The sequence below is a fragment of the Corylus avellana genome, chromosome 2 (assembly GCF_965113065.1).
Source record: "Corylus avellana chromosome 2, dhCorAvel1.hap1.2, whole genome shotgun sequence".
NCBI lineage: Eukaryota > Viridiplantae > Streptophyta > Magnoliopsida > Fagales > Betulaceae > Corylus > Corylus avellana.
Genome location: NC_142491.1, coordinates 40,478,687 through 40,503,253, shown reverse-complemented (window position 1 = coordinate 40,503,253; position 24,567 = coordinate 40,478,687). Strand labels below are relative to the sequence as shown.

The following is a 24,567-nucleotide window of genomic DNA, read 5'->3' as shown; positions in this document are numbered from 1 at the left end:
TGCAACGTCCACACAGAAGATGCACTCGTCTACCAATGAGGGTCTTTGCCATTGTGTAATAGAAGATTAGTAGCGAAAACATATAAGATGAAAAGTTGCTAGTAAAATTGCTTGCAGAGGTTCAATGAATAATACATCTCCAAATGACCTTTCACATAAACAATTTTTGAGTTTTTGATGAATTGAAGGGGTAGGGGAGTGAATGAGATTGTAAGCAGAAAAATAAGAGTCGTTCTACTAGGGGTCCAAATTTATTTATTGAGAAATGTTATGGTTTCTCTTGGTATTTTTTGATCCTAATTAGATATTGTTTTCTTAAAAAAAACATAAGGGACCAGTAAAATAAGTTTTTTTTTATGCTTTTTTAGATAACATTTTCCACGTATGATTATGAGAACACTAGGAAAAATCGTAATATTCCTCCTATTTATTTTAGGAGAAGGAGCTAAATAAGCCTGCTAGATAACCTTAAGGGTATGGTTGTTATAAAAAAGTGTGGTCAATAGGAGAAAATGTAACTCCAAGGAAATTACTCCACTTCAGTTTATTAACTTCACATTTGCTATTAGAGCACATAATTTTTATGAATTTTTAAAAATGACTCAATTAATCTTAATAAAAATGGATATAAAAATCACATATTTTAATGACATATGTCAGTTCAATCGAATTCTCGATATACCCTTTTACATTTCTATTTATGTTTTTCTAATTTCTGTATTTTATGTTGGATTTAAATATATTTTCAAAGCATTGCACCAAATAAAATATATATATTCAAATGGTCATTGGTGACCAGACCAAGTAACATATTACCTTTTGTTTGGTAAAACAATTGCCAAAAACCCATCACCCAAATTCACCCAAACAACCAACATGTAATTGACAAATTGTCAAATATCATACCAAGTACCAACATTTATGTCATGAAAAGTTATATGGTACCTTTCCTTTTTATTTTATTTTTTGGGCAAAAGAAAGAGAGGACAGTAATTAATGATTTCCCAACCCCTTCTAGTTGGAAAATGGTGATACACAACTGAACCATACTTGATATTTCCAAACAACCTCTACTAATTAATTTGTCATTGACCAGAATTTGGTTAAATTTAATATAGTAGGGACATAATTTAGTTGTATTTCCCCCTCAAAGGCCTAAAGAAAGGCCAAAACCATCTAATACCAAATCATTTTCTCTTTCTTTCTCTTGGTCCCCAATCTAAAATCAAAACTTTGCCAAATGGAAGGCTTGTTGCTATGAACTTTTTGAAGTCTGGTTGAGCAAGAAACCAAACCCTATTTCATCTTCAAATATTTCCCAATTCATATATAATTATAAACCTTATGGTTATTTTCATACATTTAGAAAAATTAACAGCATAAAGATAAATTCCGGTCCCTCTCTTGCTCCGAAATTGGATATGAGTGAAGTTGTTCCACATGCTTCGACCCTTGATTCTCCAACGTTTTCATCCCCGGATGTAAAGCACGCTACTAGAGTAATACCCACAAAATAAGACTAAGGTTTTGTTTAGTATGCACAATAACTATTTCATTAAAAAAAAAAGAAAAAGAAGAAGAATAGTTTTTATAAAGAATGAAATAAGGTGGAATATAATAACTTTGGTGTTAGAGAGTATATGATAAGGATCTAACACTTCAAATAGCCATTCTAAAAAAATAGCCATTCAAAGAATATTTCATTCCACATTCTTATATTTTCAAATATCATTTTAATATTTCTCAGTAAAAAATGACATCTAACTCTTTGATGGATGTGTTTTTACTTTACCTTTTTTTTTTTTTTTTTTTTTTTTTTAATTTATAATCTTTTAAAGTGTTTCTTTTGGCTCTATTTGTTAATGTGTTTTTGAATAGTGTTTTTTGTTTTTGGTTTGAAAAAGTGTTATAATGTAACGTGATGCATTTTTAGGAATGTTTTGTGTTTGTTTTGTTTATTATTATTATTATTATTATTTTTTTTTTTTGATAAGAGATAACAAAAGACAAAAAAAAACAAAAATTTTAACAGTTTTGAGAAGAGGAGGGCCCTTCCCTTTCTTCTCCCCGCTCCTAACCTCCTACCCTCCCACTTTTTTTTTTTTTTTTTGTAGGTGTTTTCCGACCAGATCAGCAACTTCAGCCTTTCCGCTACGAGTCCATCCACCTTCCACCGTGTTGTGCCGTTCATATCCTCCCGGCCGCTGCTGCTTGTTGGTTGTTTGTTTGTATTTTTTATTTTAAATAAGATGTTCATTCTCTCTAGATTTGTCGTCATAAGTGATGAGGAATAATTAGGTGTGAAGAGTTATTTCTTATGGCCTGGATAATTAGGTGTGATGGGTTATCTCTCACGGCTGGTTTGCTGGTTTAAATAATTTTTGGTAGAAAATTTGGCTATTCACGTCTTAGATTTAGTCTGCTCGGAGTAGATATGTTCTTTAACTATATTTGTAAATGGGTTAGCGGAAGATTGAAGTTATAGATAACACTTATTTGTAAGATTTTTTGTTTGTATCTATGACTTTATAACCTCATAGCATGTGATTATAATTTTTGCATAATTTTATGCTTTGTACGGTAAGAGCTTTATGCTCATGATCTTTAATCAATGAAATCCTCAAATTTCCGTTAAAAAAAATCACTATTGTTGTTACATACAGAACAAAGAAAAACATATGTTTTAAATAATTAAATTTACTATTATATATATCAACTATGAATTTTTGTAATAAATAGTGATTTATCGATTGAAGTCCTTTGAACCTTGACTCTATTGTAGATTGGTATTGTTTAAGAATAATATATGTTTGAGAAAAAGAATACTAAGCATTTCATAATGGAAAAAAAAAATAAAAAAAAATGAGAGACCACGAAAAAAAAAAGTGTGGCTTTCTTTAAAGCGTTATCATATGACACCTGTCACACACCCATGAGTTTTAGAAAATTATTAGATGAGTTTATGGTATACAAAATTCTTCTATAATTGCCCTTGGTCTCTAGCTAACCCTGCCCAAATGATTGCTGCTCTTGAAACTGGAAACTAGTTAAACAATATGAAAAAAAAAAAACCCTAGTAAAGAAATAGGTGGTCCATAGACAACAATTGTGAGAGAAAAAGATGTATACAAAATAACACACCACAAAGTGTTTTCATGATCTTCACTTTGCTTTTGTTGGAAGGAATCTTTTTTTCTTTAGCCAAGTACTTTTCTGATGAAAAAGGAATGCCTTTTGAGGACCACAGGGGAAATAGGGATCCTGTGCCTTGCAAGAGGATAAGAAAGTACTCCAAATCTAACTCAACAATAGAACTAAAAAAAAGAAAATTTTTTTTTTTGTGGAGATTATTTTTGCAATGTGATTGTTAATGGACATCATGTGTAAAACCTTTTTGTCCTGGTATCCAGTGAAGCATACATGTGGGTCTCCTTTGGGTTATTAAAAAACAGAGGAAAAAACAAGACTTGGGACATTGTGTGCTTTCAAGGTGAAAGAATTGAGTTTTTTTTAGTGTTTTATAGCTAAATTGACCCAACAATCTGATCGACTAGAACAATTCTGACCAACTTGTATTTTGTGTTTGGAATTTTTTTGTTAATTCTTTACTCATAAATTTTGAAGAAACTTCACTTAATTGATCTCCTAAACTATCATGTAATTGTTCGTTATACTCTCATCAAATTTATAAAAGTACAAATATACTCTTTGTTTTTTTAAAAATAAAATAAACAAATTAATTTTTAAATTTTTTAAACAATAATTAGAAAAATAACGACCCATGGCCACGCATGTATATATATATATTTTTTTTTCCCTTTTTTAATTTTTTATTTTATAAAGGAGGTATTTCAGTATTTTTGTTTTCTCAGTAAGGATTTAACAAAAAAATCAAAAAATCAAAAAATCAAAACAAATATGGGTAATCAACCCTAGCTAGGCTATTGTGGTTGGAATCATGCATTGAACTACTTATTGCAGAAGCGGACATGTTTGTTTGTGTTTTTATTTATTTATTTATTTTTTCTGTTACCAAAATAAATATATTAACAAATAACTTAAAATACTATTTATTTTAAAGGACAATGAAATACATGATTGTAGTAGTTGAAACAATGGATTCTTCTGCTACATTACAATACATTGTTGCTTATGCATGAGCTACTCCAGCTGAATGTTTTATCTAGAGAAAGTCTAAACGTTATTCTTTTGTCATTTTCTCATCCAACTTTTTAAAAATCAACTATGAGATATGTATAACACACATGGGTGAAGATGTGGGTTTTAAAGATCCAATGGTCGATTTTAAAAAAATTTGCATGAAAGAACAAAAAGAAAATAACAAATAGCAGTTCTATTTTTTTTAAAGGACTATAACAAAAAAAGGGCTGGGCAACCTAACAATGAGTCCAAAAACAAATAGAGAAAGCATAAATAAATAGGGAATGTATCAAATGAATGATGCAGTCCTATGGATTCTCAGCACGAACACCAAAAATTTTGACCGACATTATTCTCTTTTCCTTCTCTCATCCAACTTTTTAAAAACCAACTATGAGATATGTATAACACATTTGGGTGAAGATGTGGGTTTTAAAGAATTAAAGATCCAATAATTGATTTAAATAACAAATAGCAGTTTTTTTTTTTTTTTTTTAAGGACTACAACAAAAAAGGGCTTGGCAACCCAACAATAAGCCCAAAAATAAACAAAGAAAGCATAAATAAATAGGGAATGCATTAAATGGTTGACGTAGTACTATGGATTCTCGACATGAATACCAAGAATTTTGACCGCCAATAAAGGTAGTTAAATAAGGCATGAGTAGGGGCATGACTGTCATAAGACCCTTCAACCCCTATCCAAACCAAATCAAATAAATACTTTTGAAATTTTTTACCAAACATACAAACTTTTTGTTTGGCACAACTTTCTATGTATTAAAAATACTTGTTACCTTCTCTAATGCAATCTCAAACAAGCCTTTATAGTAAAAAAATCAAAGTACTTTTGAAATTTTATACAAAACAAGTCAGGTTTTTGTTTAGGACATCTTTTTAGGCACTAAATATACATTTTAAGTTTTTAAACGCAATCTTAAACATACTCTAAGTCTCTAAAAATCATTAAGGATGGTAGACTTAAGGGCATTGCAAGTCGGACCGGAGAACAAAAATTTACAAAAGAAAACCAAGCCTATTCATAGAGTTGCCTCAACTTGAATTGTGTCCCAACTCAATATAATGTTGAGCGATTTCATTAGTTCTAGAACATGTTTAGCACTGCGATTTCATACGCTAAAAATATGATTTTAAACTAAATTGTAAAAAGAAATATATTGTTTAAAAGTGTATTTTTTAAACATTGCAATTTGAGAACAAAGAAAATTTGCGTTTTCAAATCATAATAATTTTAAAGACTAAACGGTGATTTTACCAAATGCTTAAATGTGTTTTTAAAAATCGCATTTTCAAATCACATGTTTTAAAATCGTTATTTTTAAACCGCACGTCTTGAAAATTGCAAACCCAAATTAACCTATGTGAAAGGAAAAACAAAATCATTATCAACTATATATAAATTAAGTAATGTAAGCACACCAAAGTAAAAGTAGGTATAAAAAAAAGAAAGTGGTACTCAAAATCATTATAATATGACTCAAATGATCTGATTTGAGTCAAATCAACTTGTTTGCTTCTAAGATGAACATGCAATTCAAACCATTCAAACCAAGGAAACAATTAGTACACAACAAAAAAGTAGGATTTTTCACACGATAATCTTGTAGTCTATAGCTGATCAATGAACAAAAAAAAATATTGTATCACACATTCCTCGTTGTTCAAAATTTCATCACCGCCTTATTTTCATTCAACTATCATATTTTTTTTTTTATAAAAATTTTTAAAAAAAATTTCAAAAAATGTGTGCCGGGTTCCTAGCTTGCATGAATGGGGTCGTGATACAGACAACGCCGGCGTGCTGAGTTTTACTTCACCCGCATGAATGACCAATCTCCTGCATATGCATGGCCACCAAAATGTTGATTAACACCACCAATACGTACGAAACTACATGTCTTATGGTGTACTTAAGAGATGTTATATTTCAATATATATATATATATATATAATAGCACTAATATTATTATATAATTAAGGAAAGTGATGGGAAGTTGAGTGAGAATTGACAAATGGGTCCAATTCCAAATCACTGTAGCGTAGCTGTAAGCCTGTAAAAGGGTAATAATATATTAAAAAAGTAAATTACATAGCTAGGCTGCGTCACCATGTCATACATATATATATATCCATGTATTTTATATAATTAATTAATACAATATGGATATGGGTAGCTAGACCTTGATTTCAACGGTCATGTGCATGCTTCTACCTTAAAGATTTGATTCCGTATCTTACTCAATGATGCCTCTAACCCTTCCATATTCATTGTTCAAAGACACCATCAATTTGTCTCGGCTAGCTTCAGCTAATCTTCTTCATTTTTTTATAAGTAAAACATATTATTCTTAGGTGTACGTATATGATTGTGAAATTCATGGAAGCTATTAATTGCAGCAGAATAGTGTATGCAGGCAGGCAGGCAGGCATAACATCTATAAAAAGGATAGAGTTGTTCATCTTTATCTGTAGACACAGAAGAGCCAGAAAAAAAAAAAAAAAAAAAAATTTTGTTGGTTGTGATTTGAATGGATTGCACTTGCTTCCAACATGAAGGTGATGCATGATGATAATGGTTCATAGTTTGTACAACATAAAGTTAAACAAACCTGTTTTTTTCTGCAATTAACTTGTCCCCCAACCCACACCTCCAAATTCCAATCCGATATATATATATATATAGCGGATCTTTGCCACTGTCCAAAGAAAGATACAGTAAAAGAAAAATACAAGTAAGAAAGCTATTAGAAAATGATATCATAACAGCAACCCATTTGGATAAATGAGAAATATTTGGTTTCATTTTGTCTATTTTTTGTTTTTCTCTTTATAAGATATGAACAAATTTACTATTGAATATGTTTGACCCCACATAAATTGTATGAATTTGTTAAAATTTTTTTTTTTTTTAAAATGAACGTGTAACACTTTTCGTGACTAATTGTAAGCACGAAAATTAATGTTGTGAATCTCAGAAGCTAACCAACTTTAAAAGGAGGTAACACATCAAGAATTTCTGAGAGTACTGATCAATCGGCCATATATACACCAATATTGAAGTTGTTCTATACAAATTAAAGCAACTTATAAAGGAGGTAAATTTATGATTGATGTGTTATTCCCACATGAGAGGAAATTCCTCATTTTGTGGAATAGTCATTCCTATGAAATAGTTATTCTCATTAATAAAAAACCAACCAACCAAACAATGGAATAACTATTATATTATCTATATATATGAACAATTATTCTATTCTAGGGATTTATTTCATATACTAAGCATTCTCTAAGTCTTTTATAAATTGGCGTGGCAGTGCCATTTCAATTGTCATATCAGTTTGTAAGCCTACGTGATACTTACCATATCAGCAATTAAATAATTAATTTTGATTGTGACATTGTCACATGAACCGTCATGTTAGTTTATACATGATTGTAACAAAAAACTGTAATACTCTAATTTTTTATTATTATTATTTTTTTCCATTTATAAATATATTTAGGGTCCTAATCATACAACATTTTTGTAATAGCAACGGTTTGAAGCAAAGGCCTGGATCAAATTGCACATTATCAAGCTTGCAAGGTGTATAATCATTAGGACAAACCCAAATATCAAAGTTTTCAAAATGCTAACAGTAAAATAAAAATGTTAGAAACTTCAATTTTTATTCAACAGTGTTGATCGATGTGACAATTTTAACCAAGCCTTGGATCAATAATCCTTATTGAAAAAAAAAAAAAAAATCAATAGTTGGTTGGAACCGCCACTTAACATTGTAGGATCAATAGTTTTGAAATAAAATTGTAATTTTTAACATTACTCAAATAAAAAATCGAATATATATAGTATGATTTCCAATAATAACGTACGGCAATGTGGGCCGTACTGCCGATGAGTCTCTAAGGCCCAACCTTGGTGGTCCATCAACCACCATACCCAATTCAACTAATTAACTAGTTCTCATAGATCGGTTGACGGGAACCATCCAAGAAAATTGGAGAACTACCAGAGGATCGCAACTTCAAAGCTCAGTTGCTAAGAAGCCCAAAAAGCCCCCAAAGTATATCCACACCATGGAGCCCCCAATATATGCACAAATTAACCTTGTATTTTCAGATCAAAGAGTCTTTTCTACTTAAAATACACCAAGATAGTGACAAGCTACTCCTATGCAAGATTTTAGATTAAAGCCAACCAAACTAAACTTCTCAGCTGCTTTAAAAAAAAAAAAAAAAAAAAACCTTATTATCCATTCATCTCTTGGCTTGGTGGTCCCCCTTTTTGTCCATTTATTATTAATTTTTTTTTGGTATTTTGCTCCTCTTTTATCCATTTATTTTTATTGGTTGTAATTTAATTTCCACCTCTTTTATCCATTAATTATCTCTTCCTTGTGTATATCCATATTGTGCATGTATGTATGCGCACCATCATGCATGCGTACACGGCAGCGTGCATGTGAAACTCATGACGTGGAACGACATGGTCATGCATAACGTGATACACAATTTTTTCCACGTGGGGCCTCATCAGTGGGCCGCACTGCAATACGACAACAACAGGCCAACAACCCACGTGGCCTGTAGGCTAGGCGGCCAATAATTCAGCGGGAAACACGAGTCAGCATTTTTGAGGACCAAAATTAATTATTACAGGTGAGAGTGGACCCCGCAAGCACTTCCATTATGATATTGCCACAACAGCATTCAAATAATGCTCATCATTTTTTGGCCCAATTGTTTTCTGCCACCTATGCAAAAAATTTCGGCTTACGCTAGAATCTAATAAAAGTCTCATATTTTGTCCATCAAAATTTCGGTAAAGCTAAACACAACGCCATCGTGCCATGCACGCCGGCCATTTATTTTTTTAAAAAAAATTGTCTGATGTGCTGTGAATCATGACCCCTCAAAATTTTAGGTAGTAAAGTGTCATTTGCCATCAATTTGGGCCATATGCATTTTGCCACCTATGATTTTGATGAACAAATGTGAAAGTTTTATTAAATTCTAGCATTTCTCTAACGTTTATGATCAAGATTTCATGTTATTCTGATGTAGCTTAATAGAAGCATATTCATTTAGTTGTTTTAAAAGAGTATTTTTATCCAAAATAAAAAATAAAATGACAATTGTCCTCCTTAAAAACAACTAACTTGTTCATCTCCATTTCATTTGAAATGAAGAGAATTTAAGTCCAAAAATAGGAGGAGGTTTTTGTTGGGTGAGATTGCATTTCATTTGAATTTTTATGAAATTCAACAGCGAAATAAAGAGAATTCATTTCGTGTTTTATGTTAAATTTTATAGATCTAACGGTATTTACGTTGTTGCATTGTAAATATGTTACAATATATTTTAAAACTTTTAAAGAATGTGGGCATCACATACACCATTAAATACGATAAAACAAAATCGAAGATGCGTGTATCAAATCAAATGATCATGTTGTTGCACAATGCTAGGTGTGTACCTTGTAGTAGAAGAATGTTAACCTTATAAGATATTTATAGAGAGTTCTTTTGTAATCTCTCTCCAATCCAACCAATTATGCAATGGTTTTACATTAAATAGTATATAGTTCTTGTTTTATGTATGGGACCAAACAACCTTTTTCTATATTCTACCATTAGAGGTATAAGTATAAAAAAAAAAGAATAATGCCCTTTTTTTTTTTTTATGTGCATGCAATGATTAGTCCAAAGATTAATGAACAACTTTTGACACTTTAAAAAAGTGAAAAGTGCTTTTTTATTTACACCCTAAAGATTGGGGAATCTTTGGATGCCATATCTTGATGCTAGCTAGTGGGTGGCTATTAAAAAAGACAAGCTTCTATGATTAACTCTATAATCTAGTTTTGTTGACCTGTTCTCTGACAATTACAAGGGTTTATATTGTTCTTCAAGTTTTGCTGCTGTTTGTGTCTCATTTCCTTTTCACATTTGACCTAATCAATATGCTTTGATGTTTTTAATTCAATTCACATCTTATATATATATATATATATATATGCTATGTGCCAATAGAAGGGGGTTTGGTGCATATAGGGTACAAAAGCTGTCGTGGTGTTCACATGATCACATCTAATTTTGTTGATAATTTGGTATTTGACATGTGATAGGGATTTGGCTATGGAGATTTGTAGCCACAGCATACACAACTCACACATCACTCGATCTTTTCAGTTATTAATTGTTTGTGTTACTTTCAAGTTATCTTCTTGAATATACCTCCCAACTGTCTAAGATATATCTTCCTCTTTTCCCGCATTTAATTAGAAAAAGAAACGAAAAGAAAAGAAAAGAATAGCTCTCTCTCTCTTGAAGGGGAGAGAAAAGGAAAGGAAACCAAATAAATTAGCAATGAAAACATAGAGTAATTGCACGTAGATTTTGCTTAAAGACTGCAAATATTAATATATATATATATATATATATATAGATTTTATCTTAAAATATAGACACACACTGACACGTGCAAACACATACGTAGGAGCGGCTCGATAGATTTCAAAGTCTAAGAGGCAAATTTAAGTCGTACTTTTCTTATTTTTAAATGTTAATTAAATAGTGTTTATTTTAGTTTCTATTTTCTTCTATTTAAAAATCATTCATCTTGCTTTTTATTTTTGTGTAATATATTTTTTTTTCAGAATGGCCGGGTAACATAATTAGGGCCTCACTCGGTTTTTTTAATGGAAGAAGTTTTAATCGTTTTCTTAATAAACTTGTCATTATTTTTAGATTAACCATGCATTTTTATTATTATTAATACTACTACTATTTTAGATCATTATTTCATCGTGAGACTTAAGCAACCGCCTAACTTACTTTGCGAAAGAGCCAACCCTACACGCACATGAAGGTTTTTATTTTTTATAAATGTACAAAATAATTTGTCATAAATATTTTTCTATAATCAATAGGGTACACTACCACTAAAAAGTCAATACTAATGATTGGTGATGAATATATCAACTTTTACAATTTTATGTCTTCATCAATTTAGGACAGAAATTTTCTCCAAATTAATTTGGAAGAAATATCTTTCAATCTATTTAAAATAATGCTAAATGTCTGAACGTTTAAAACATTAGTCTAAGATAGTAAAGTACTATTAATAACCTTAAGAATTTAATATGTGTTTTAAATATTTATAAACGCTTTGCACTATTTTAAATGAGTTGAAAGATATTTCTTCCAAGCTGGTTTAAAGGAAATATCCTCCAAACCACCTTTAGGCTGCTAGCTTCCGCAATCAAAGTCATCAAATTTCTTACTGAGAAATAAACAATTCTATGTGTAGTAAGTCAAAAAAATTCCAAATGGAAACCATATGATAAATCAGTCTCCCTGCATTTGCATATTCTACTTTTAGTAGCCTACTCATAGTTGTTTAGATCCCCCATTATGCCATAGTGCCAATAAGATGAGCCATTTTCTGGAATAAAGCTTGAACAATTCTGAAGTCATTGACAAAAAGTGGATAAATGGCATAACACAATTTGATAATAAATTTCAATAGTATGTAAATGTAGCAAGGAGTAAACTTTATCTAATTTGCATAAGCTAAGGTGAAAATACAAGTCTTAAGCCAATATTATTATAATAACAAGTTTACATAGTTAACAAACATGTAAAGAACTTGGACTGAAACCCACATGAAAAACCCAGGGTAGTTTCACTCTGGCTAGACCTGAAATTGTGCCCACAAAATGCAAGTCCTGCCATTCCACAGGCGACCTAGAAGGAAAGAATATAAAAGAGGTTGCATCGAACTGATAAAAAGCCATAAGCTCAATGCATAACCAAATATGTGGACATAAAGGTAAACTATAAAAGCTGTCTTTCACAATATCTAGAGAATTATCACTACACTATCAAACTGGTATACTTAGGACTCACTACCCTGCTCAAGAAGGCTTTCTGCAGCTGGATCTCTGCCCCAAGCCCTCTCCTTCCAGATTTTCTCCACTTCCTCAAACGTTAATCCCTGTGTTTCTGGCACAAAAATAATCACAAATACAAATGCAGCTACAGTCACACCAGCAAGAATCAAGAAAGTAGCGCCAGTCCCTACAGCTTCAACAAGCGAAAGAAAACTCTGTGCAACAATTAGATTGGCAATCCAATTCACAGTAGCCGACATGCCTCCACATGTTCCTCGATATGCTTCAGGATATATCTCTGAGTTGACGGTCCATGGCACAGGCCCCATTCCAGGTGAGAAGGAACCAATATACAGGGCTAACCCTATAATTGCAATCCATCCATAGATTCCACTAGTAGAACTGGATGATTCAAAGAAAAATGCTCCAGAAAGAATGAGAAGGGATACAAATACACCAGATAAGCTTGTGAGGGCCAACTTTGTTCTCCCAAAATGGTCAATAAGGTAAATCCCAAGAATTGTCCCAGCGGCATTCAAAGCCGCGACAATAAGGGACAGGAGAAGAGCTAACTGGTTGGATTCGAAGCCGGCCATTTGGACAATTGTTGGACTGTAGTACATCACTGTGTTGATACCAGTAAACTGCTGAAATGCCTGCACAATCACTTTCTATGTCACCATATATGGTCATAGCAAATATAGCAAAGGCAGGTTCTATACTTCCTACATTTATGAGACAACGGACAAAAGCACACATAACTAGATCAAACACATTTTCAAGATGAAGTATAATGTGCCTAAAAATGAAGCTTACCAACATACTATTGAACAATCAGCAAAGGGAAATCACTAATCATAGATGGAAGTTGAAAGTTCTCACCAGTTCCATCACTAATATTCTGCGAGTTGATGGGTGGTCAGAGGGCATTATGGTAGAACCAGAAATTTAATACATTGGCAAGTAAAGATACCAAACTAAACTGCACGTTTCTAGTCTATGATAATATGAAAAGTTAAAAGTCAGCCATTTTTCTTAAAGTAGAAGCGGAATCAACACAACTTCCTTATCCTAAAAGACTCGGTTTATATGAATGTAGCAACCTTATCCAGTTGTTTAACCAAAAATTCAAAGGCTTAAGACTTATGCCTTGCCGCAAATGATGCAAATAGAAACTCCCATGAGGTACATGCTGCTATCATGTAAGGTTATCAGGTGAATCTTTCTTCCATGAAATTCACTATTTGTATCAAGAATAAATGACAGAAACTGGCAATTTTATTTTGCTCTCAACACTATATATGCTGCTGTGAAATTCTCAGGCATCTACACTCCCCAACTTAAAAGCTTTTAGGAACTCAAAATTTTTTTCCCATTTAAAGATGTATTACAATGATTGCAACAGACCTCTACCCAAAAGGGTGAAGAAATGCAAACGTGCATCTTCTTCAGACATAATGTTGATAAAAACTGAACACTGGTATTAGCATACTGGATGTTCATGAGAGTGGTCATCCTAACACAACAGCAAAAGCATGTAAAGAAGCATGAGAGTTTTCAGCTAAACCTATACTCTTACCTGTAGTCCAGCGCCAGCCAGAAATGCAAGCCTGATTTCTTTCGATTTAAAAACATCCATCCATCTGACATCAGACCTTTTCTGGTCTTCTTCCTCTGCTTGAGCAGTGAGGTAATCAATTTCATCGTCTAAGCGAGCAATGTCATAAATTTTAGAAAGCACAGCAATGGCTTTAGATCTCTCGTTCTGCACATTAAGATACGAGATATTACTATGACAGGAAACTGAGCCAGCAAAAGACTTTGATAGAAATGTGAGTACTTTGTACCTTCCTAAAAAGCCATCGGGGAGACTCTGGCAGAAAGAGCATAAACGAGAACTGAATGATAGCTGGGACGCATGAAACTCCAAGCATCCATCGCCATGTCCCAGGGACCTGCCCAAGCATAATTAAATGTTAGAAAGCCATATGTAAAAGTAATTGAAAACCTTTACAAACAGAATCGTAAAATCTAATGCTCACAAACTAAGAATCATACCACACCCTGACCACCAGTTAACTGACCCTTCCCCCAGCCCCTAGAACATCAAAACCTTAATGGCTGAGCTCATAGCTAAGTAGCATAGAAGAAATCTATAAACTCATTTTATTACCCGAAATATATAAAATGTAGAGATTTCAGAATCATTGTTATTTACATTACTCTAGCAACATCATACCAAAAAAGAGAAAACTCTGTTACGGGCAATAAGATGAAGTGTTTCAACTGGCACTTCTAATTTGTACTTGAGTATCTCGTAGATAGACACTGGCAAACAGGGTGCATAAATAACTGTCTTTGTAAAACAGTAACTTAAAAAAGTATTTTTGAACTTCTATAAATTTCAGAAATAGTAACATCAACTTTTTTTTTTCTTTGAAGAATGAAAATTTCAATTGTTTCTTTTTGTAAACAAAAATACAACAAATTTCTCTAGGACTTTTTTTTTTTCTTCATTAATGAGCTAAATCAGTCTCTGGAAACATACTTTCAATCTTGAATTCATGAGTTATTTTCATTTTCTTTTCCATAAACAGGACACAACATAACCAAATACAAACTTCAGAACATTCACAAAAGCTACTAGCTGATGCTGGGAATTATTTATAAAGAATAGGAAGAACCTAGGAAGACAAAGCGATCAACAATTACTGCATGCTGCTTCAATTAAAAAAGAATGAAAATAAAAATAAAAATCAGCAGCATGCTATTAACCACAACACCATGCATCATCTAAATTAAGCAGGACAGAATAGAAGAGATTCCTTCAGTGATGTTACTCAGTGTGGAATCTTAAAATAGCAAGCCCCAAATTCTATCTTGATGCCTCCCCTGCATAACTGCAAATTCAGAACTTTTCTTTCCAGCAAAGTATCTGTAATAAGCAAGAACAAAAAATCCCTGCAGTAACTTTTGCATCAAAAAGAAGTACAATCACCCCAGCATTTTATTACTCAAAAAACCATTTGAGAATTACTTGAAATAACAGACATTCCTCTCACTGATGGGTGGGTTCAAAAAAGAAACACAGAAACAAGAAAAGCAGAAATTCACAGACTAAACATCTGTTTTTGATAATACATAATTCATCAAGTACAATTTTGTAGTTCTGTCATTCTATTATTTAATGATGAGAATCCTCATACGCTACTCTAGATTATATGCAAAACAAGGTGCAAATTCAACCAGCTGAGAACCAAAGTCTACATATACTTATACGTATACCAGTTCAAGCAAATATAAACATGTTCTCTAGATAACTAGCATTCCATTCAAAAGTAAGATCCATCTATCAATAAAGACAAAGTAAGAGAATCAATCCATCTCTTGAATCTGTGGCTAAATTTCATAAAACACGAGTAAAATTTGAAATCTGCTTTAAGCAGATAACGTGACATGTTTTTAGCTGTTTATATACCCTCATAGAAGTTGGTGAGTCAACTAGCAAATATGGATAACTCTAATATCATTTATGGCTAACCTATGACATGAAATTTTATCATTAAGGCTGTCGTTTTTGTAACACCCCAAAATAACATTCAGAAGATAAATAGTCCACATGGAGTAGATGGATTATAAAGGCATTCAGAAGTACTAAGTCTCACATTGGTTTCTTACAATGTGACACCGAATTTTATAAGTAATTCAAAAGAGCTTCAATTGCAACTTGATTAGTTCTTTTAAAGTAACATCGCAAATATAGCTAGCACTTTCCTTGAATCGTTACAAATGGTATTAATGCAACCTAGTAACGCCATGTGGTACTGGAGTACTGCATGATGTAATTCTGACAAGGACACCAGGGATTTAAGGGGAGGAAATTATAACACCCTAATCCCATATTGAGAAGATGAATATTTCACAAAGAGTGGATGAATTATAAAGGCACTCATGGATGCTAAATCTCCTATTAGTTCTTCACTATGTGAGACTAAGCTTTATAAGTGATTTTAAAAAGGTCAAATTGCAATTTAACTGGTCATTTTAGAGTAATAGCAAGGATGTAGAATAGTGTTTTCCCTAGGTCGTTACAGTTTTAACGTAAAAGCTTTTCTCGAAAATGTTTTTAATATTTTCTATTTTTTGGTGTGAATGAAAAACATTAGTCAACAGAGATGATTTTCAAAGTCAACATAAAATGAGGCATTTAGAGTGTAAAATGACTTACACCTCTCGAGAGGTATAAGTCATTTTACACCCCTCATGTTAATGCTAAGTGCTTATACACATAAAAGTGTATATATATGTATGTAGATAAACACATGTACGTAAACACACACGTGTATATAAGTAAATTAGCAAACCACCAATTTTTTTGTCCATAAGCATTTATACATTTTTTTTTTTCAATTTTTTTTTCTTCATTAAAAACAATTATCAAGTCATTAAATTGTAATTTTAGTTTTTAGTATATTTTATTATTGATAAAATTGTTAATTATATATGGTCATATAAAGACATTAATGATTTTCAGTGCGAATTAAACAACAGAAAATGTTTTCAGAATCATTTTCGAAGTATCAACCAAACACTAGAAAATCAGTAGTTTTCCCTATAATATTTTCAATTGAAAATATTTTACATCAAAACAAACCTAAGATAAGCAAGGGGGAAGCATCTCATTATATACATTATCAGTATTAGAGCCTCTTTAGGTTAAGTTAGAGATCAAACCGTTAAGGAAAGCAAGTGACCTCTCAATAAACCTACAAAAAAATTCCTTAAATAACACTATCACTATCATCATAATAACATTTTTGATGGTTGGTAGCTATATTTTCCATATAGAAACATGCATCTAATTAAGTACAGGAACATGGTAAAAGCAAATCCAAAGGCAAGAGAAAAAAAGAAAAAAAAGCTAACCTCCGTAAAAGCAAGATTTACAAGGTAGGAAAGAAACTGTCCACCAGTTATCATAAGCACATTTGTGCTGACTAGTCCTCCCCTTATTTCCGATGGTGATGCTTCTGCAATATACACAGGAGCAGTGACAGATGCTACACCAACACCCAGGCCAACAAGAAGTCGTCCCAATATAAGAACATATGGATCTGGTGCGGCAGCCATGACTATTGATCCAACAGCAAAGACTACATCAGCAATAAGAGTTGCCTTCTTACGACCATAAGCATCATTTATCCAACCCCCTACTGCTGCTCCAATGATTGCACCAACCAAGGCCATGCTGACTATTGTTTCCTGCGACATTAAGAATCTGAATGTCTAAGAAAAGGAAAGGTTTGCAATATAACCACTTGCTTCACAGTTAAGAAAAGTGACGAGGAAAGAAAACAAGTATTAAGTCATAAGTGGGGAGAAGGATTCTCAATCTTCTAGCTCCTGTGTTCCAATTAAAATATTGGCCTTACAGCTCTCTAATTTCCAATGAACAGGTGATCGAACTCTCTCTCTCTCTCTCTCTCTTCCCCCCCTTAGATTCTCCACATCCTCACATTTGTTTTCCTTCTTATTTTCCACACCCACCAAATGCTACGCCAAGAAATCCATATTTTCTCACTCGTGTTAAAAAACAAAAGAAAACAGTGTTTAACTTCTCCATCCCAAAAGAAAGCACAATTTCACGGCACTACAAAGCTTATAGCCTTGTACCTGTAGGAAACTACTCTGTTTCACCTTCTCAAAATTATCCTTAATATATAAGGGCCCCAGATATCCATATTTTCCCTCACTCATGTTAAAAAAAGTGTTGATTTCGCCACCCCAAAACAAAGCACAATTTCACAGCACTACAAAGCTTGTACCTGCAGGAAACTACTCTGTTTGACCACCTCAAAATCATCCTTAATATATAGAAGGGCCCCAGATATCACACCTGCAATCAACATTTTCACATGAGGTAACATATAATAAAGATCAAAAAGCAGCTAAAGGCAAAAATCAAAAATCAAAACCTGAATAACTGTAGAGATCCAAATAAACTATACACCCACTTTCATATGAAATCCATACTTTTATTTGACGAAAACCAAGAATAAGAACTTTAATCCTGAGAAATTAGTTTGCAATCACACAGCCCATGTAGTGCTTCACCACCCACACCACTATTTAAATCCTTCATTCCTTGTCTTCGTTTGGTCAAAATAGCTTTTAGTGCTGTTTTAAGGAGGAGAACAGGAATGGTAGAGTACAAATTTTTGGCAGCCAAGCAAAGATCAATGAACAGGCACCATTAGTGTTGGGTCATTTCCTACATGGTAACCTTGAAAGGCAATTACCATAACCAAAATATATTTCATATTATTTTTAATAACCAATCATCAGAAAAAAAAATAAAAAATAAAAAATCTACCAAAAAACACGCGTGACAACCCCTAATGATACCAATTCCAGTTCTAGACTAGAAAACAATAAAGAACCCTACAGTAACATGTTACCTATGAAGATAGAATAGCTTAATATTGCAGATATGACAGGCAATAAGAAGAGAATGTAATGAGAGAGAGAGAGAGAGAGAGAGAGAGAGAGAGAGAGGGAGAGGAAAAAAGCATATCCAGGAATCTTTGCCAGAGAGATGAACACTACTGTTTTAAAAAGATCTATGTTGAGAATGACTAGAGGAAGTATGAAAGAAGAGATTCTCTTTCTTCCTTGTTTCTTTGCTTAATTTCCCCATATTCTTTAGTTGGAAACTGATAAGAAATTATATATAAGGGAATGTAAACCCATAGACAAAGTTTGGTCACGTAGGGAGAAAGACATGGATCAAGTCAAATATGAAAAGTGTGAACTCCTATATCTTGTTATTTAATTATGGCCCAACTAAACCGCTGAATTCAACTCAATACATTTTTAAGGCTAGAGCACCCGGAAAAGGTACAAAGACTTGTAATACAAATCCCAACTATGCAGTTAAAGGAAAAGATGAATGAAAATATAAATAATAGTTAAACTGACTGTCACTTGCTTGGTGCATGCACATATATAATTATAAGTCTTCCTTTTCTCCAGGGGAAAAAAAGGAATTATTCAGATATATAATTAGTAGTTAGATAATGCTTTATTAACCTGAATTAGTGCTCAGAGGGGAAAAAAATTTAGAAAAGAGCACCGTTGAACAAAAGTAAGTTTTAGACCTCCAACTCTCCCTTAAAGATCGGAGAATAAACTTTGAACCAACTTACCAAGTGAAATTTAAACTCTTCACCGAACCCACCCCATAAGAAATCCCATAGTAACTTCTCTACGCGATTGGTAAAACCAACATGGAGGAAAAAATAGACATGAAATACATAAGCAAATTGAGCAATTTATCTTCCCAATGTGAGACTAACTTTCTGGGGTCTCACAATCTCTCTCAACACCTCACGCTATTAATAAGTTGCTCTGATACCATTTGTAACGATCCAAAAAGTTGGTCCCACATTGAAAAAATGAATTGCTCACATTGAGTGGGTTGATTATAAAGGTGCTATGAGTGTTAAATCCCACATTAGTGCCTTATTATGTGAGATTGAGCTTTATAAGTGATTTTAGAAAACTTTAATTACAATTTGACTAGTCTTTTTAGAGTAATAGCGTAGATCTGGCTACCGCTTTTCCTTGATTATTACAAATGGTATCAATGCAACGTAGAAACATCATGTGGCGCTAAAGTGATAGCGCAAGTGTGGCTAGCGCTTTCCTTGAGTCGTTACACCTAGCAAGTTCAAACACACTACACGCTAAAGGTGAGCTAGAGCCCAACAAGGATGCAATAAGTTTTACGGGCAGAACAACTATCAAGTTCACCAAATGGTGCATATTACTCTTTGGAAGATATCTATCGATGTCCTTCATATTTTTGGATTGAGATCCCCTCCAATTACTCAAAATTGGAGAATCTCATGTTACAAAATCATAGCCCTTCATTTTTAATCCAATGGTCTATAAAATGACAACTGCTTTTGTATAACCGATGCATTAAATTTTGATTTTAAGCTAGCTTTTGTTTTATCCAGGTTTAAATGATTTTATAGACCATTGAATTTAAAATGAAGGGCCGCGATTTCGTAACATGAGAATCTCCAATTTTGAGTAATTAGAGGGGATCTCAATCTCATATTTTTTTCCTTGTGAGAATATTTGAAGGTTATCTAGATATCATATATACACACAAACTTATATGATCACATATGCGTTGCACACATGAATGCTGGTATTTATGTACATAAAAGTGTGATACTTGTTAGACACTCTCTTTCGTGGAGCTCAAGGTGCTTAGAGAGAAAACGTCCCAGACATTCTATCGTTCTACGGAGCTCCTCCTCCCCTCCAACATGATGTCTCCACCACCAGTCTTCTTGGATTGGTTTATCCTTTATTGTTTCTCGCTTGGGGTTTTGGAGGTCAAATCTATCCATCCTTCCACCTCGATCGTCCTCGTACCTCCTCTCCACCTTCACCGATTTGCCCTCTTTCTCCCTATGACTCTATTTCCTGCAGATGTACCACATGCACCTCCTTGGCGCGTGGGCTAAGCGCGCCAACTCTACCATGAATTTGTCCTAACAAATCCAAGGTCTCCTTGCTCTTTTTAAAGAGCCATTTCTCAAATCCGCATATGAGCATCAGACTCACCGTCCTAGTACAAGATCCTTCAACTGTTGAATATATACCTCTTTAACTTCTCCAGTTTTCTCAAAATCTAGTAAAAGGAGCTAAGTTTTATTGGATTCTCTTGTTAGCACCTCCAGTCCAGGACCGCCATTAGCATTGCTACTGACATTTAAAGGTTTCCCATTGAGCAGTGAGGTGCTAAATGTCTACTTAGGTTGGGTTGTTTATTTATTTATTTATTGTTGGTTTCTTTGTTATCTGTAGTTTATTACTCTTTGTGGAATCAATATAAATAAATAAATAAAAATGAGATACTTTTTTTTTTTCTAATTAAAAATGAGATACTTAACAATATCATGTCTATGATGCAGATATATCAAGGTTACTGTGAACATCACAACAGCTCATTATTATTATTATTTAAAAAAAAAAACCATCTTTTAACATGGGACCTACCACGAATGCACAGAATGATCGAAGGTTATACTTACCAAAAACAAAAGAAATTCTTATTAAGTTTACAATTAAAATAAATAAATATTAATATCAAAACTAATTACTAGTGACCAAAAAAAAAAAAAAAAAAGAAAACCCGTAAATAGTGGAAGAGGATAGACATTTCGACTTTCTGAAAACCTCCTCGAGAAACGTTCCTTTTTCTTTTTCCGGGCCTTCTTTACAGACATTGATGTAGAAACGTAAAACGGTAAAAAGGCAGATTTACATATAAAAAAACACATATTTGCACAAAAGAAGATTAAATCAATTACCTGTGTCGTAGCCGAAGAGCAATCCACCTATTCCAGCGACCACAGTCAATCCCAGCACATATGAGTTCTTAAAATACGACATTTTTCTCTCCGGGTACAAGTCCAAGTACCCTGAGCTTCCTGGCAAGGACTCGAGCTTCATTTTCGCAGAGGTCTCAATCAATTCGAGTCCCAAAGTTTACAAATCTATCAGAATTCCGAACCGAACGGGTGCAATTCGCACCAATTTTTGTTTAAATTCAACAAATTCTGCTAACAAAACCTAGCCGGAACGCATAGAATTTGAACGATGGTATTAGATTAATCAATTTTTTTGACAGTATTGAATCAGAAGAAGAACAAAAAAAATCGCCTCTGATTCTAGGCCAGAACTCATACACTGTACGGACGGACACCGTAAAATGTCAGAGAGCTAACCCTGAAAACCCTAGAAATCGATGGAAAAGAGAGGATTAAGGACGCTAGGAAACACCGAGTGCTGAGTTTTGCTCTCTATAGATGGAAAGTATAACAGCGAGTGTTTTTAAGACTGTTTTCAACGGAAATCCGGCGGGGATTTCAAATTCCGCCGGTAAAAGATTTTCCGGGGAAATGTGATTCGTTTTTCTTTTTTTTTTTTCACTTTCCCAGCGACTCGTGAAGAAAAGCGCAGGATTAGGTGAAAAAGCGAGAGCTGGCAATGGAAATTTATAGAAAGAAAAAGTAATAGACACGATTTTCTCAGAAAGTAACGCTGTTACGGTTCCTCACCTCTCTGTGACTCACGGACCAGTAACTATTCCAGCTTTCTGTGGAAGAAATTTAAGTCACAGGCAAGTGACTTTATCCCTTCTGTTTCTGTGTGTAACGTGTGGACATTGGACAACGTGGCAATACGGATATAGGCCCTACATCAATGTCAAGGGGAAGGGGACGAGAGAAGCACACGCGCGCGTAAGAAAAGATTTTGTACTCGCACATGTGGCTTTATGGGCGGCTTTTAGGGAGGGGTAAGTTTGGGATTTTGGTAAAGATGGTTGCGTGGGGACTGCATGTGTCTGTGTAGTACCCTTACAGTCTGTCTCTCTTTGTCCGGGCACGGAGGAAACGTGTGGCTGCTGGTGAGTTTGTCACAGTAAAAGCGGTAGAAAGTGGCGCGTGATGTTGACGCGCCACGAGTTTGACAGGTTAACCACCACCCATCGATGTTCTTTATTTCTTGTGGCGACAAGGAAGAGTGGTTCTGTCCTTTGGCTTATAATTAGTCTTAATTCATTTTGTTAGCAGAACTCGACATGATTGAAAGAAAGGAAAAACTTGTAAAAAAAAACAAAACATGATTGCTTCATAAACATTATGATGCAATGAATTTCCTATTTGATTAAAAAAAAAAAAGGTATTAAGATGTCTTTATCATAGTGTCCCATCATTTTGATCACCATGTAAATTGTTCCACGTGGATATAAAATCAAAGCATTTGATTGGGACAAAGACCGCACAAAATCATACTAGTCGTGATCCTTGTCTTGAATAACACGATAGAAATCCCGCAACGACATGAAAGTTGGACCCGTTTAGCAGTTTTCTTTCTTTGAATGGGGGGGTGGCTTCGATAAAATTCAACTGATAAGGACATTAGCAGTTAGGTGGAGGAGGACGCCAATGACAAGGCCGACCCTACCAACGGTGATCAAATTATTTTTTTTTTTTTTTTTTTTTTTTTTTTATCTTATCCTAAGCAAAAAGAGGTAAGTTGGAGTGTTTAATTATCATTATTTTATTTGAGTGTGATCAAAGTAACACTTATTTATTGGGTGCCGCATAGGAGGGATCTGAAAGATAAAAATTGTAGGCGCTTCCTCAAGTCCGACTAAGTCATAATCTGACTCATTCCCATCAGAATATCACTGTAAATCTAAAATGACTAATACTAAGCAAGCATATATGGAGATTGTTTGTCTTCACACTAGGCTTGTACCATATGGCAAAGATGAGCGTGTGATACATTATGAGAGTAATTATCCCCATACGTTTATAATGCTTCTTAACATTATAAACGTTCAAACAACTTAATTTGAAACTATCAACTTAAGTGCAGCTTTATAGTTGGTATAGTTATAGGTTACTTTATCATGAAAAGGTGACATGTACTTAGTATGTTTGATATTGCGTTGAAAAATATACATTTTAAAGTAAAAATAAAAAATCTTTTGTAAGTTTTGGTAATTTTTAGAGTATAGTAAAACAGTCTAATAAATATTTTTGTAATTTTTACAAAAACAGACAAACTTTTTGTTTTGTATGTTTTTTTTTTTTTAAGTATTTTTAAAAAATTTTAAACACAACTTCAAACGGGTTTTAAATACTTGATAAAATAAAAAGTATGATAGTATTAGTATATATCCAAAGATGAAAATATGGAGAAATGGACAATTTCCTCCCGCATATTCCTTCTATGTGACGGTGGTTGGCGAGTGAGGAGTGAGCGAGGAGTACAATTGCTCTGTGCCTCTTCTCTGGACGTAACTTCTGCCCACTGTGTACAATGATGCTTAAGAATATTCTAAGATGATATGTTCTGCACGTGGAAGGTGGGGAGGTTTCATATGGTTCTCTGTTATTTTAAGTTTTTAACCAAAACAAAATTATTTTTTTACAAAAGGAAAATTTTCAATTTTTATAAAATAAATCGATTTTTTTTTTTTAATTTTTTTTTCCAATTGAAAGGAATTTTTTTTTAAAAAAAATTTGGCCACCCCTTGGATTTTATTTTATTTATTTATTTTTAGTTTTAAGTTTTTTCAAGAAGTTTAAGTATTTTTTGTTTTTATTTTACTAAGAGTAATTTTGTTAACAATGTTTTAGTAGTTTGGGAAGAACATTATCACAATTGAAAGTTTTGAGGGACATTGTCAATTGGATAGTAATTCGAGAACGGTATGTTTTAGGGGGAAGTGAGTGAGAGAATTAGACGGGAGGTTGGGAAATACATCTGAAGTGGTGGTAGAAAGAAAATGATAACGAACTTACTTAATTAAACTATCTTAAAGAGAGATAACTAAGTCACTTGATAGTTAGTTTGCTAATTAATAGTTACTTAGTAGTTATTATGTACTTTATTAA

General features: G+C 33.2%; 1 protein-coding gene across 1 annotated transcript; it reads right to left on the bottom strand.

Annotated features, from left to right (window-relative positions):
• Nucleotides 1–11,762: 11,762 nt before the first annotated feature.
• On the bottom strand, nt 11,763–22,109 carry INT1 (inositol transporter 1). The gene is made up of 6 exons (XM_059588915.2): nt 21,466–22,109; nt 17,902–17,972; nt 17,003–17,338; nt 13,924–14,031; nt 13,656–13,841; nt 11,763–12,732 (listed from the first exon to the last, which is right to left on the bottom strand). The coding sequence occupies exons 1-6, from the start codon at nt 21,605–21,607 to the stop codon at nt 12,082–12,084; spliced, it is 1,494 nt and encodes a 497-aa protein (XP_059444898.2). The 5' UTR covers nt 21,608–22,109; the 3' UTR covers nt 11,763–12,081.
• Between the last annotated feature and the right edge of the window lie 2,458 nt (nt 22,110–24,567).